At 45.8% G+C, this 15,729-nt stretch overlaps 1 protein-coding gene and 1 non-coding gene across 5 annotated transcripts in view; one reads left to right on the plus strand and one right to left on the minus strand.

The window, feature by feature from the left end:
• Positions 1-14,521, plus strand: part of LOC117136228 (protein decapentaplegic) — a 31,276-nt gene extending 16,755 nt beyond the window's left edge. The window contains exons 1-3 of one of the 4 annotated variants that reach the window (XM_033297029.1): positions 4,781-5,128; positions 9,785-10,675; positions 12,390-14,521. In XM_033297029.1, the coding sequence (XP_033152920.1) occupies positions 9,799-10,675; positions 12,390-13,288 (1,776 nt within the window). In that variant the 5' untranslated portion in view covers positions 4,781-5,128; positions 9,785-9,798 and the 3' untranslated portion in view covers positions 13,289-14,521. Of the gene's footprint in view, positions 1-4,780; positions 5,129-6,017; positions 7,198-9,482; positions 9,637-9,784; positions 10,676-12,389 lie in introns of those variants that run through there. The other 3 variants (XM_033297021.1, XM_033297040.1, XM_033297013.1) reach the window with 3 other exon arrangements.
• Positions 14,522-14,643: 122 nt separating this feature from the next.
• Trnay-gua lies at positions 14,644-14,746 on the minus strand. Its single transcript has 2 exons — positions 14,710-14,746; positions 14,644-14,679 (listed from the first exon to the last, which is right to left on the minus strand). It is a non-coding gene; the product is annotated as a tRNA-Tyr (tRNA).
• Positions 14,747-15,729: the final 983 nt, after the last annotated feature.

Genomic DNA, 15,729 nt, shown 5'->3' on the forward strand with positions numbered 1-15,729 from the left:
TATTTTATGGTGCTTTTGATTGGGCCAGAGCATGGCAAATGTAACATAACTTTATGGATGCGTCGATGTTTACTCTGCTCGAATCGGGGGCATCTCTCAGATAAAAAAGGACGAAAGTAGGAAGTGGGTTGAGTGTGAAAATGCCTGTCAGTTCTTCGCAGTCTATTGTGATTTTCTAGAATTAGTTCCAACTTCTATTTCTTCTGCGTCTAACAAAGAATGTCTTCCTTATTTGCCTAAATTCACTAAAATATATTTCTATTTTATTACTTTCCAAAACTACACTCTATTTCCCAAACACTCTGCCGTATGAACAGCGTTTGAAACAGCTTTGATTTTATTACTTCGAAAAATTATGATGTTGAATTAATAGGGATACAACAAGCTGCACAAGTCGAGTGGAAAACAAAAGCTAAGTGCCCATGCATAAAAAACCAACAATGGATATTAGGCAACATTTATGTAAGTGGCGATTATTGCGCCATTACGAGTAGTTTATGTGGTAGCAACAAGACCAGAAGATAACGCCAAAGACTTGGCAACAGTAAATGAAACGAGTGTTTACAGCCCGAAGACAAGGTAAATTAATGTGTTCTGTTGCGGGATCCGAAATAGTTAGTGTAAACAAGGAGGCACTCTTGAGAACGCGAGGGGCAACTGCTGTGGAACTGCCCGAGATTGAATCGCTGGTTAAATATTTATGAAATCATAAAATTTGATGTCTCCCTTCCGTTGGCCACTTGACAGTAATGCGACCATTACGGCAATGTGTCGAAGAAGAACCCCTGGTCCTGAATCCCGACTGCCAACTCCAGAGCGCCGGTGCTAATGATGATTTTGATGTGCAGTCAACGGATTGGCTGCAGACCCACGAAGACCCGGCGATTACGTGGAGTACTACCCATTTGGCTTCCCATTTCGATTTCCCCATGCCCATTTGGCCGTGCAATGTTTGTTTTGTGCACGATCCGTTGTTTTACAATCGCTGTAAATAAATAGAGGCCGCAGATCAAAGGCCTATCAATTAGCACCCATTTCGATTATGCTGCATGCTGCATATGCAGCACTTGCACTGCCTGCAATTCACACCCAATTAGTAATAAATTTGAATGCGCGCTGCAATTTGCCGCCATTCGGCTCAACAGTTATGGTGGCCATTAAGTTTTATCGATGGCGCTACAGCTCCCGATCCCCTTCCCCCGGTCTCCCTTGCCCCATGCCCAGATTTCAATTCGATCCCCGGATCTGGGAGCCAATTTGATTTGTGGCCCACTCGAGAGGGCTTCGAGCCATCCACCTTTGATATTCTCACACATAGGCCCACAAAAAGATACGTGCATGCTTAACCGAACTTAATTGCAATTGACTTTTAATGCTTATGCGGGCTGCCTGCTGTGTTAATTCGAATTCAAACTGTTTCCATAAAGTGGAGCCATGTGGCTCCCTCCCCATTTCCTACATGGATTGCTTCACGCCGCTGACGAGTGCTCCAAGACTTCATTATTATGCATAGAGTTATATTGCTTCCTAGGATGGAATTCAATGTCTACGTTAAAACTTAAAGAAAGTATACAAAAAAACACTAGTAAATAATAAAGCATAACTCGAACGCCTCTTGCCATCAATCAAGTTAAGGTAATAGACTTCAGAACATCTTTTATGAACCACCCATTGCACTTAATTGCACTTAATTTGGAGCTGGCCCTAGGAAATTACAATGTTCCCAGGGGAATTATTAACTGGCGCTAATAAAACGCTTCAAGGTCTCTGGTTACCATCACAGAATGCATAAATCAAGTGCCGATCCTGATGGCTAATGGCCGGCGAAGGAGGAGGCTTTGTTACCAATTTATAAACAAACAAAACGATTCCGACGACAACAAAGGAAGGGACATCGGCGGCAGCATCGAATTACCACAAGATCCCGGACCCCGAACCGAACCCAAAACCGAACCCAAGCTAAGAGCCCAGACCGAAACCCATATCCATGCCCCGCTTCTTACAAAACGTTCAGGATCAGCTTTCACAAGATGCAACTTAGACTTTGAGTCCCCAGTTGCAGTTTACCGCCAGTTTGTCATTCATCGCAGAGCGAAACACACAATAATAACGTTTTAATTGAACAAAAGACACAGTGGAGAATCCAGTGACAAGAATCCAGGGACCCAGTCGAGCAACAATTGATGGTCGTAGGAATTGGAATCCGATTCGGATTCGGATTGTATCTGATGGATGGTGTTTGTATTTGTTATTGCAGTTTTGCGGCTGCCTCACGAGGTTCGGTTTCTGGTTTTCGGTTCTCCTGAAGTGACTGCGACTGTCACCTTTCCATCAAACTGAAGGCAGTGAAAGGCTCTCGACGAATGTCCACGTGCCAAGCGGCATTGTTTGGCGACTTTTGTTCGTTTTGGCTGCTCCTCGATGGTAATTGATTAGGTGGCCAGCCGAGAAGAAACGGAGCGAATCAATGGACACGTATAAAGGATGCCCTAATGAGGTCCATTTCTTGGTTATAACCACAATGTGTGTGTGTTTGTGCAAACAGCTGAAACACTAGACCACGTAATAATAGCAACATAAGGCCTAATTGGGGGAAAGAGAAGTTTTCGAGAAATAGATATCTTTATTAGGACACCCTTATCTCTGTCAGTCATCTATCATGCGACTGCATTTCATATTTGTTGCTTAATTCAGTAAAAGATATAGATTGAAAGATTTTAACATAGGAATATGCATTTAAAGTAAAAGAGTTTTTCTTGGAAAATCAGATTGGGTAACACCAACCAGATAGTTACTGTCAAGTGCGTCCATCTTCTAGACTTTGATTAAACTATCCTAGCTATGCGAAGGAACCCGCATTCTTGCAGTTCCCATCCACTTCGAGGACAATTAGGACTCACGCCCCCGTTGCGTGACAGGGAAAACAGAATGCGAAAAGGGATCGGGACGATCCTGCTGTGCCCGAGGTCCTGGCATGTGGTCAGTAGACCGCCGCCTGGTACCCCGTCCAGGATCGGGATGAGACCCATTCCCATCCAGAACTCGAGAGTTTTTGCGCTGCGAGATCTTTTTGCCAGGCACTTGCCTTTAACAAATGACACACGAGCACTTGATAAATGAACGGCAGCTGATAATGGATTTCGTATTTGGAATTTCGGACGTCACTTGTTCGTTTCCTTGGTCCAGTGAAAGTAGCGCCAGGGATGGCAAGCGGCGATAAGCCGCTCAAGGACTCAGATTTCTGGTGGTCCGATAAGCTGGGCCGTGCGAAAGGTAATTAAGTGCCATTAAAGTTGAGTGGAGAGCCGGCATTCCGCAGGGCCAATGTCTCTGTATCTGTTTATCTGCCGGATGCAGCGGCAGAGCGAGAGAGCAGAAGAGACCAAACGAATCGAAGGAGGAGCACAGAACGACACCAACACCATTACCAGCACCAGCACCATAACCATCTCAAGAACAGCAGAACAGCAGAGCACACAAAGACAGAACGACGGACAAATCAGACAGACGATTAACATACAAAAGGATCTCCACGAACTTTGGAGCCCGCCTTCTTCTCGGCAAATGTATCTGTATCTGTTTCTGTATCTGTGTGAAGTGCTCTGGAGTTTTTCTGTGCGCCAATGGGCATGAATCACCGCGGGGAGGTGGGGCATCATGGGGTTAAGCAGCCAAAGCGGAGACTCACAACCATATTCGTTTCTAGAGAAATTACTACTTGAATAATGATGATGTCTTACACTACAGCGTTCAGATTTTTTAACAATAAAGAATTAAAGTAATATAGTTCAGCGCGGTAGTCCTGTTACGGAACCGTATAAATATCTAGGAAATTCGATGCCCTGCGTAAGTCGGGAGGCAGGAGAGCCAGACAGACGGCGACAAGTGAAGATTTGGACAGGAACAAAGGCTACTTAAGCAGCCTTGGCGCCAGTTGACCATGTGTGGCGAAGTAAAGTAAAGTGATGTACATTGAAGTATAGCCACAATGTCTGGCAATGCTCCATTTGGTCAGTCTCTCGACCAGACGACGCCAATGGTCTTCAGTGGAATAGGACCAGGATTTGAGTAGGGCATCAACTGGGACTCTCTCAGTTGAGCTTCATTTCCGGCGGTCAAACAAAGGAACCCTATTTGTGCTGTTTCTAAATCTAAAAGGTAACCGACTTTCAGTAAGTAAGTTGGTAAGGATTGGAGAGATTGTTAACCAATCTCAAAATTTATGTAATAGAAAGTTACTATCATTCCCAATCAGACCTTTTGAGAATGAGAACTAGCTGCATAGCCTGCAACCTTTAGGCGTTGTGTAAGTTTGCAAGCCAGCTCCACCTACCAATCCCCATTATCCGTCGTCTTCTTGGCTGGTTCGCAGCACCTGCTCAGTTGGTAATAAGTGCAGCAGCAAAAACTGCAACAACTGCAATCCACTGCCGCAGAGCCACGTTGGCTGCGCATGCGCGGGTGTTCGGAGGCCCAAGAAGACTCGCATTCGAGTTGAAAGAAAGAGCCCCGAGTTACTAAACGTAGAGTCATCTCCACAAACAAACAAGTGCAACAACAAAAGGCAGTTAAAATGCATTTAACTGGCACTGTGTGTGTGTGTGTGTATCTGTGTGCCTGGGTGCGAAAGAGCTGGCATGTGTCATTCTTATGGCTGCCACCGCGGCCCTTTTTTTACCTCTTGCCTTCCGACCAATAAAATTATACTAATTCCTGACTTTTTGATTTCATTTTCTGTTTGTGTTGTTGCCAAGGATTTCGTTACCTAAACACATACACACACACCCAGAAAGTCGGGGGCTCTCGCTCGCACTTGTGCAATCCATATAGCATGGCATGTGCGGTGGATCGGTGATCATGATCGTGATCATCGTCATTATACCATCGCTGCCTGGCTGGCTGGCACATCTGAACATCCGAGCATCGGAACAACTGAACTTCTGAACATCTGAGCATCCGAGCATCCGAGGTCCCAGACTCCAGGAATGCGCAGACAGTTTGGTTTCGTACTTGGCTCATTGCGTTCGTGCAGCTCGATATCCCAATCCCCGAGAGCTAGATGCTCCACTCTGCTGCCCGAAGGAAGCGACTTGGCTGATTGGATACATAATTCGCAGGAGTGTCAGATGTAAGTAGGGCGTTTTTCGAGCTATAATATAACATGTCACAGAATGGGTAATGCGCAAAATAAAGCACATTAGTTAGTTTAGATAAAGTTCTATGGGAATTTCCAAAAAATATAAATTAAACTATTGTGTTTATTGACATAAGTTTGCTTAAAAGGAAGCATTTGTTCAAATCTTTAATCGAGAGCAAAACGCAATGCTTTTATTAAGGCAAGTGATTGTTCCCCAAAGTTGTTTACCGCCGTTTTAATTTGTCGCCTTTTACTAAACTACCAAGCATTTCATAGATAGTGCCAAAACAATAGAACTGTTTGAAGATATTGTTAAAATATTTGTGATTTTTTGGACAAGTGCAGAATATTTCCCTAAGTGATTTTTGTGCATATTCTACATTGTAATAAGCGTAAAGATTTCGCCACAAGCCGAACCTCGCAGTACCCACTTAAAGTTTTCCAAAATGCCTGCCCCGGAGCCCAGAGATTTTTAAAAAGCTCAGAACGTCAAATGAGATTCTCTCTCTAGTGAGAAAAAAAACCACTCAAAACCCCAGAGAACATCGACCAATTAACTGGTTGAGTGTGTGTGTGTGGTCACTCAAGAGAGCGGCGAAAAAACGAGGAAGATTTTGACGTCGCGCTGGCTGGGAATCCGAGTCCGAGAAACGCTAGACGAGATGCGTGATCATGATCGCGATAATGATGGAGATGGGGCTAAAGCCCCAACTTTCCGAGTTCTCCTCTCCCGATCGGCGACTCGACTCTCTCGGCTACGACGGCCCTCTCTCTCGTGGAGTGGAGCTGCCGAAGTGTGTATCTGTGTGCTCGCAGCGCCGATGTATCTGTAACCGAGCCGAGTATCTGAAGTATCGGAATCAGGTAGAGGTAGACAGAAAGGCGTTAGTCGTTCAACAGCGCTGATCGAGTTTAAATCTATAGCGAAATGAGCGGCGGAAAGTGAGCCACTTGGCGTGAACCCAAAGCTTTCGAGGAAAATTCTCGGGCCCCCATATACAAATATCTGAAAAAGTATCGGACAGTTTCGCGACGCGAAGCGTTAAGATCGCCAAAAGATCTCCGTGCGGAAACAAAGAAATTGAGGCACTATTGAGAGATTGTTGTTGTGCGCGAGTGTGTGTCTTCAGCTGGGTGTGTGGAATGTCAACTGACGGGTTGTAAAGGGAAACCCTGAAATCCGAACGGCCAGCCAAAGCAAATAAAGCTGTGAATACGAATTAAGTACAACAAACAGATACTGAAACAGAAACAGATTCGGATTCGAATAGAGAAACAGATACTGGAGATGCCCCCAGAAACAATTCAATTGAAAACATAGTGCGTTGCGCGAGTGCCAGTGGAAAAATATGTGGATTACCTGCGAACCGTCCGCCCAAGGAGCCGCCGGGTGACAGGTGTATCCCCCAGGATACCAGCCCGAGCCCACACCGAGATCCACATCCAGATCCCGACCGCAGGGTGCCAGTGTGTCATGTGCCGCGGCATTCCGACCGCAGCCACATCTACCGACCAGGTGCGCCTCGAATGCGGCAACACTATTTTCAACAAGAACTCGATCTACTTCATCTACAATTATCGGAGGAAAACAGTAGCCGACATCCCTATCAGATATTTACACAAGCGTGATTTATTTGGAAAGCGAAACGGTCGCAGCGCCATAAACATCTGTAAATTGTGCAAATATATCCAAGTGTAACCGAATGCCGAACGCCGAAAGCCGCTCGCCGCGATAACGGATCCCATTCCGATTCCGATTCCAAATCAAAATCCAAATCTGAATCCAAGCCGATTCCGAGCCCCGTCATAAATTCCGTGGAAAAGTGCACGAGACAGTTGGTCGCTCCTATTTTGATTGTTTTCCCTCGCCTCCACCATTACCATTACCATTATCATTACCGTTACTATTACCATTACCAACCGGGCGATCCATCCATCACACGGCTTTCGAATTAATAAGCGAACACATGTCGTATCGATATTCGACTTGAGCGATACGGGCCCCGGAGATCCAATATCAAGCGATACCACTCGACCATAGGAAACTTTATAAGACTGAGGTGAGTGCCGTGCCTTCGTCCACTAAGCTTATGTAAATGTGTCAAAAATATCAAAAGTGAAACGAGAGGGGCGGAGGTGAATACATATCTGAACTTGTGAGAACTGCACACAAAACCCTTGCATAATGGCAGTCGTGCATTCGATATCGAGCCAAGTTCATTTGATATTGAAAAATATGGTACTTGTCGATCCGAGGAATTTTCGGGTTGTTCGCCTTGTCGATGGCATGTGGCATTCAGTCGTGTCATTCGAGAGAACTCAAATTGACCATAGGAATTGGTGGTAATGGGATATTTGGCGAATTTGGTTGGTCAGAACTTGTTTTCACAGTCAATTGGCTGGGCGTACTCTTCCACATATTATGAGAATATTTTCAAATGAAAGGATAGCTCTACTCACCAATTAGGCGTGAAGTTGAAAAGGAATGTAACTGAAGTCAACCTGTTTTCAATCCAATTTTATGTAGCGCCTAATCAAAATATTTCCCCACGTACTTCATAATCGTATTGTATCATGGCCTGGGATCCTATTCCGAGAAATCCTTTAGTCTTTGTTGGCCAGCACAATAAAGTACCGTTCTGATACACAACTAATATTATAGATGGACCCTCTCAAATCTTAAAAAAAGGGAACATAAAAAGCGGCGGCAAACACAAAACAAAAATGTCAATATCCTGGCACATAAATAACCCGGCAGAATATACTCGTATACATATACTCAGTTCTATTGTATCTGCTGGGTGCGTGAGTGTCCAAGGGTTTTGAGCCCAAGTTGGTGTTTATTATTAACCAATCTAATTGCTGACGCAGTGGTGGCACAGATTATTTTCTAGTGTAGCTATGGTATGGGTGCGTTTGGGTGTTGGGTAACCGGAATCAAACGTTAATCATTAACAATAAAAATGTGTCAATTTGCGAAACATTTCTGAGTCGTTCGTTGGTGCTGCGACAAAAAGCTGAAATTTGAACTTTAGCAGGCGCTTGCGACTTTTCACGGCTCGAATTGAGCTGAGTTCGAGTTATAGACATAGTATCGTATCTGGTATCTGGTATCTGGTGCGCGTAGTTTCACTGAATGGGCGGCGAGCTTGGAAATTCCGGATAGCGCCTGGCATTCATCGCTCGGATGTCTAGGGGAAACCCCCGTTTGTCCCATTTCACGACCAGCCATCGGGCAGGTAGTAAAGAACCTATTAATACTGCTAAACTCTGGCTGAAAACTGGGAAACTGGGAAATTGAGACGGCGACTGCGACTGAAACCACACGCAACCACAACCCACGGAACTTGGAATTCTGGGAAAATATTAAAAACAAACAACAAATTATGAACAAATCATAAACGTATTTATGAAATTCAATTTCATTCACCCTTTCCCTCCGCGATCCCCTCCAATTTCAACCAATTTCCCTCGATCCGCCTTATCGGAGGCCCAAGATCTTGTGCACCCCCCAGCGTGTGCCATCTTTTCCAAATTCCAATTTAACCATTTTCGAAAGATCCCTTTGCGCTTAAGCGCCCTGCCATATAACAAATTTTTTAGTACAAGATAAGATGGTAATCTTTATGTGAAAAACAACATGTAATTTGTTCTAGGTGTGTGCGTGTGCGTACGGCATACCTTTCTCAAACGCATCTTGAGATAAAATCTGGGAAATTTATAGCCTATAACCAAAATATATAGAATACTTCTAATAATTTTCATAAATTTTCCAGATAAGTTTGGCTCTCGGGGTTTTTGAGCATTGCCGCCTGTTTGTAAATCAAAGCGCTATAGCGAGCGATAAGTGGAAAATATGACGATCGAAGCTACTCTAATAACCGAAAAATCCAGGGGGTGGGGTGGGGGTTGAAGTTTGGGTTTGGTATGGGGCTATATTGAATTTCTATTCGTAGACACAAAACGATAAAGCTGGTCCCAAAAGATCGTGTGTCAGTGCAAAAGGTGCAATGTCCGCCTGCGATTGCAACACTTGCCGATGAGCAAGTGAGAGGGGTGGGCCGTGCGAGCGAGAGGGGAGAGCTTGCGGAGGAGAGCCACCATTTTTTAGTTGCACCTTTCACCCCGAAGGGCCATCCGTGGTCGTAAAACTTTGGCCAGGCGCTCTCCGGTCTGGTGTGGTCTGGTCTGTTCGGACTGCTCCGCTCTCTTTTTCCCTCAAATGGGCCAAAAGGAGGCGACGTCGCTGCCGCGGTCGCAGCGCTGCCGCTGCCGCAGCTACCGACGCTGCAGACGTCGCTTACCTGCCGAAGAAGAAGAGCAGCGTTTAGTCGCGCAGCGCACGTCGGCCAACGCACACACGCTCAGAGACACACCGACACGCACACAGATACAGATACGTTGAGTCGCCGCCGCCGCGAAAGATACCAGATACTATCTGCCAGATACGAAGAGTTGGGCTCTATAGTCGTCCCGCTTGCACCCATGGCCGCCTGAGTGTGAGTGCAAGAGCGGATTGGATTGAGTGGAATACGAACGCGATTCCATTCCGGTCCACATCCGAACCCACATCCGAATCCTATCCGAAGCCACCTAACCCTTGCCGACCAGCGCTTAACCCATGTCTTCGTCTTTGTCTCGTTTCAGAGTTGCAAGCGACCATGCGCGCATGGCTTCTACTCCTCGCAGTGCTGGCGACTTTTCAAACGATTGTTCGAGTTGCTAGCACCGAGGATATATCCCAGAGATTCATCGCCGCCATAGCGCCCGTTGCCGCTCAGATTCCGCTAGCATCAGCATCAGGATCAGGACCAGGACGATCTGGATCTAGATCGGGAGGAGCCTCGACCAGCACAGCATTAGCAAAAGCATTTAATCCATTCAGCGAGCCCGCCTCGTTCAGTGATAGTGATAAAAGCCATCGGAGTAAAACAAACAAAAAACCTAGCAAAAGTGACGCGAACCGACAGTTCAACGAAGTGCATAAACCAAGAACAGACCAATTAGAAAATTCCAAAAATAAGTCTAAACAATTAGTTAATAAACCCAACCACAACAACCACAACAAAATGGCTGTCAAGGAGCAGAGGAGCCACCACAAGAAGAGCCACCACCATCGCAGCCACCAGCCAAAGCAGGCCAGTGCATCCACAGAATCTCATCAATCCTCATCGATTGAATCAATCTTCGTGGAGGAGCCGACGCTGGTGCTCGACCGCGAGGTGGCCTCCATCAACGTGCCCGCCAACGCCAAGGCCATCATCGCCGAGCAGGGCCCGTCCACCTACAGCAAGGAGGCGCTCATCAAGGACAAGCTCAAGCCAGACCCCTCCACTCTAGTCGAGATCGAGAAGAGCCTGCTCTCGCTGTTCAACATGAAAAGGCCACCCAAGATCGACCGCTCCAAGATCATCATCCCCGAGCCGATGAAGAAGCTCTACGCCGAGATCATGGGCCACGAGCTCGACTCGGTCAACATCCCCAAGCCGGGTCTGCTGACCAAGTCGGCCAACACAGTGCGAAGTTTTACACACAAAGGTGAGTCTGCTTTTCAAATATTTAAAAACACTCTTATGTGGGATACAGAACTAGAAAACCGGAAGCGGATATAGAAAAAATTTGCATTCTAAAGGTATTACTTTTATATATATTGCCAAAGTATGATTATTTTTGGATTATTAGGCAATTTAAACTAAACTAAATAGACAAAATGTTGGTATGGGCAACATTCGAATTTATTTACATTTCATCCAACCTTTTCAAATATATATTTGTTTTTTATAAGAAGAATGATTTCCATTTTTATTGATTTCAATCTGGTTTATCTAGATCGCTTAGTACATCTTAGGTTTGCCTAAAATAAAAACAAACTTACCCCTTTTATTAGGACATACAAGTAATCCAATCCATTTTCAATTACTTCCTATACCTGAATTTTCCACCTGCCATCCGCCTAGGATTTAGTGCACCGCGAAAGGCTTCGATCTGTATTACCCGTAATTTATATTCCCACTCATCGCAGTGCGTACTTTCCGCTACCAAAATGCGAATGAAGAGCCAGTCGGATTTTCCCTGAAATTTCTGTTTCATCTAAGCGATTTGCATACCTGCCGATCCCTAGATCCTTCTGTCCCCGATCCATCGATCCACCGATCCACCCCTCATATCATTCACGCAAGCGCTGTGAAATCACGCGGAAATTCCACGGCTTTCCAAAATGAACAGCTAAAAGGACACGAGAGTCCTTTTACCTGCTCTTCCGCGACGACAGCTCGACAGTGACCTTGAAATTTTTCCTAGGAATTACACCAGGACCGTTTAGCGCATGCGCTAAATGGCTTTTATATTGTATTTGTAGGAATAACAATTATTATTAAAGCGTATTTCGCATTATTTTCCGCAGGATTATAGGGTCGAACAATAAAGCAGTTAGGTGCAGGTAACCAAGCCGCACAAACCAAGTGTCTAAAGCCAAGTGTCTAAGCCGACTGGCGAGTCGAGTTTGTCTTGGTTACGGTTCAGTTCTGGCCACGTCTTTAGGCTGTGGCATCTGTGCCGTTGTTGGTTTCTGATTTTCGGACTCGGAGCCCAACCCTCCGGTTGATTCCCGCTTCCCAAAAGAATTTACGACTCGCTCGGCTCTTTGTGCAAGGTACTTGAAAACGGCAGCGGCGGCGTCGATTCAAATTAAGATTTTTCGGCAAGCGTGCAGCGTTTGCACCTTGCCGCACAAATACATATACTTACCTATATGTGTATATAGACAGATCCGAAAAGGTAGGCCGGTGTGGGCCAGGGTCTTTAGCACAGGCGCCAGTCGTAAAAAGGCGGCTGGACAACTGGAACGTGCGATTTTCGACCTACCTTTGTCGTTCCCGATTTCCCTGCACTTTCCACGCTCTAGAGTAGTGGGTGTATTTAAGCAGGGGGTACTTACTGGTCCAGGAAACCAGGTAGATAGCCTGGGCTGGCCGAAGGTGTGTCTAATCATCTGGCCGGAGATCCGAGCCCGCGTTATATCCCCACAGATAGAGGCTCATGCACTTGATCCTCCGGATTGTCCGGTTTTATTCGCTGATTCCGATTTCAGGTGGATAAAGCAGACAGCTGGAAGTGGGTTGCTTTTTAAAAAGTCTTATAAAAAGATGGGTTGTGCTATAGGTAGCCCATATTTTAAATTAAATAGCTAAATTCCTAAGATTTCTTTACCCTAAACTCACCCGCTATATCCTTTTTTTCCGTTTCCTTGCAGATAGTAAAATCGACGATCGATTTCCGCACCACCACCGGTTTCGGCTGCACTTCGACGTGAAGAGCATTCCCGCCGACGAGAAACTTAAGGCTGCGGAACTGCAGCTGACCCGGGACGCACTCAGTCCGCAGGTGGTGGCCAGCAGATCGTCGGCGAATCGGACGCGCTACCAGGTGCTTGTCTACGACATCACGCGCGTCGGGGTGCGTGGCCAGCGGGAGCCGAGCTATCTGCTGCTGGACACCAAGACGGTCCGGCTGAACAGCACGGACACGGTGAGCCTCGATGTCCAGCCGGCCGTGGATCGGTGGCTGGCGAGTCCGCAGCGCAACTACGGACTGCTGGTGGAGGTGCGGACGGTCCGCTCCCTGAAGCCGGCCCCACACCACCACGTACGCCTGCGCCGCAGCGCGGACGAGGCGCACGAGCGGTGGCAGCACAAGCAGCCGCTGCTGTTCACCTACACGGACGACGGGCGGCACAAGGCGCGCTCCATCCGGGACGTGTCCGGCGGAGAGGGCGGCGGCAAGGGCGGCCGGAACAAGCGGCAGCCGAGACGGCCGACGCGGCGCAAGAACCACGACGACACCTGCCGGCGGCACTCGCTGTACGTGGACTTCTCGGACGTGGGCTGGGACGACTGGATTGTGGCGCCTCTGGGCTACGATGCGTACTACTGCCACGGGAAGTGCCCCTTCCCGCTGGCCGACCACTTCAACTCGACCAACCACGCCGTGGTGCAGACCCTGGTCAACAACATGAATCCTGGCAAGGTGCCGAAGGCGTGCTGCGTGCCCACGCAACTGGACAGCGTGGCCATGCTCTATCTCAACGACCAAAGTACGGTGGTGCTGAAAAACTACCAGGAGATGACCGTGGTGGGCTGTGGCTGTCGATAGATTCGCACCACCATCGCACCATACCACGCCATCCACTTAACCGAGTGGATGCGATGGGAAATCGCGAGCGAGAGAGCATCAAATGCTGTTTGGTTCCAAGCCGTCAATGCTTTAAACACAACGCAAACAAAATGGACTGATTATTTGAATTTTAAGTGTAAATCGTTAGACTTTAGCCGTATCGAGTAACGAGCAACAGGCGGCAGCCACGCCCACATCCACGTCCCCACCAAAACCGCCCGCCTTGGAGCCTCTGTCGATTTCCCCAGCCAGGCTGGCGAAAAATCCCAGATCAGAGTGCAGATTTGAGAGCGCAGAGTCCACTGTATATAGCCGCCATGCCACGCCCCCAACACAGATAGTCCCCGCCCATCCGCCAGATACTTCAGATATTAGATACTTTCGTATCTGTGTGCGCTGCTGCTGCTGAAGGAGAAGTTAAGGGAGCAAAAGAGGAGTATGCTTAGGAGTAAGAGCGACCAATTGAACAAATTGTATAAAAATGCTAATATATATTAAACAACCCTATCGATGCGAACTGGTATCTTTGTATGTACATGTATGTGGAAAGGAGACCTATTCTACTAGCCGTTTTTGTTAATAATTTTATAAAACAATAGCAAACCACTGTAAATTAACTAGCGAGAGCATAACCGAATAATGACTTGATATTACTTAGGAACTATCATCCTAAACACATAGTTGTAGAAAGACCAGAAAAACAAACAGATATTGCATATGTAACTCTCTTGTATATGTACTAAACACCTATATACTTTATATGCGGTACACTCACTCACCCATAAGCAAACACACAACCACGCACACACATATCGACGAAAGGGTATTCAAACTTCGTTGCGCATTCAACTAAACGTAACTGTATAAACAAAACAACGTATGCCCTATAAATATATGAATAACTATCTACATCGTTATGCGTTCTAAGCTAAGCTCGAATAAATCCGTAAACGTTAATTAATCTAGAATCGTAAGACCTAACGCGTAAGCTCAGCATGTTGGATAAATTAATAGAAACGAGAGAAAAGAGAAAAACCCACAAAAAGAAAACCCGATGAATGGAAAATGTCGATTCGTGCCTGATGTTGCAGCGCACGTCTCGTATATGCAGTTTGTCATATAAACATTATTATTTTATTTATTTAAAAGAACCCGTATTTTTGAGGACGACGATGATGATGATGATGATGCAGGAGCGAGGATGAAAAGAAAGATGAAAAATATAAAAGAAAACAATTTATTAAAAAAAATATATACAAATGTCTTTATTTACTACGGATTACAGGTGAGGGATGCAAAAAAGTATATGGTATAAATGAAGCAAAAAAAAGTTATCCTTCGAGCCGGATTTGAACCAGCGACCTATGGATGCCTGCGGGATTCGATCATCTGGAAAACTTCTACAGTCCACCGCTCTACCAACTGAGCTATCGAAGGTGATAACAGCTCAGGTGTCAATTTAAAATTTCGCCAGCTTATCAAAATTAGTTCAAGTACTCGGCAAAAAGCGGATTCAAGTGAAATAATGGCAAAATGCTTATCGCAGCATTAAAACGCAGCAACAACACCGTCACAGGTATACCCCAATATACGTGTTGATAAGAGAGGGAAGCAAGTGGCAAAGCGCTTCGTTTTGTTGATTAAAAACTAAATAAAAAGCAAAGCTTTCATTTGCCAACGAGATCGGTGGAAAACCAGCTGTGAAACCAGAGCTCAACTGGTAATTTGTTAATTAAATGAGCCACTTCGAAACGGGCGATAACAATCTGCATGATGCATATCAACTTCCCTAGAACTGTCTAAAACGTAACAAATTGCTGGCAAATGAAGTGATAGGAATCTGGAATAACTATTCCAACAGCTGAATGAACTTTGATGCTGATAAGGGTGGGCAATAAATATTAATTATGCTACATTTCAGGTCAAAAACAAATTGTGCCGTGTGTAGATTGTCTAGATCAATGTCAAGTGAATGAAATTGCACCACCGCTATAATTTCTCCCTTTTCAATTGGCACTTTCATCAAAGATTCCTTATAAATATGTACAGTAAATTCAGCTTAATTTAATCTGTAGGTATAGTAAAATAAAAGTGTTGTTTCAGCGTATTTTGAGACCCGCAGCTTAGCAAATACTGATTAGAGTGGGGATTGCCTGCATTTAACCTTAGTCTATTAATAGCACGGCCGATTAAATTCCATTACAAAACTTAATGAAATGAAAATCAAGAGCTAGGTGCAATTCCGCCGCAAGAAGGTTGCATGAGTCATTCGGGGATGTTGTCTGGGTTTATCGGAAGAGTAAATTAATTCACCCATTCCAAGGGGCACAGTGAATTTTCGGGCTCAATTAAATGACTCATCAGGCGGCCGAAAACGAGCATTCTCAGCATCGACTTGCCACACACACACAGTCGATAGA

Source organism: Drosophila mauritiana, chromosome 2L (assembly GCF_004382145.1).
Source record: "Drosophila mauritiana strain mau12 chromosome 2L, ASM438214v1, whole genome shotgun sequence".
NCBI classification, from domain to species: domain Eukaryota; kingdom Metazoa; phylum Arthropoda; class Insecta; order Diptera; family Drosophilidae; genus Drosophila; species Drosophila mauritiana.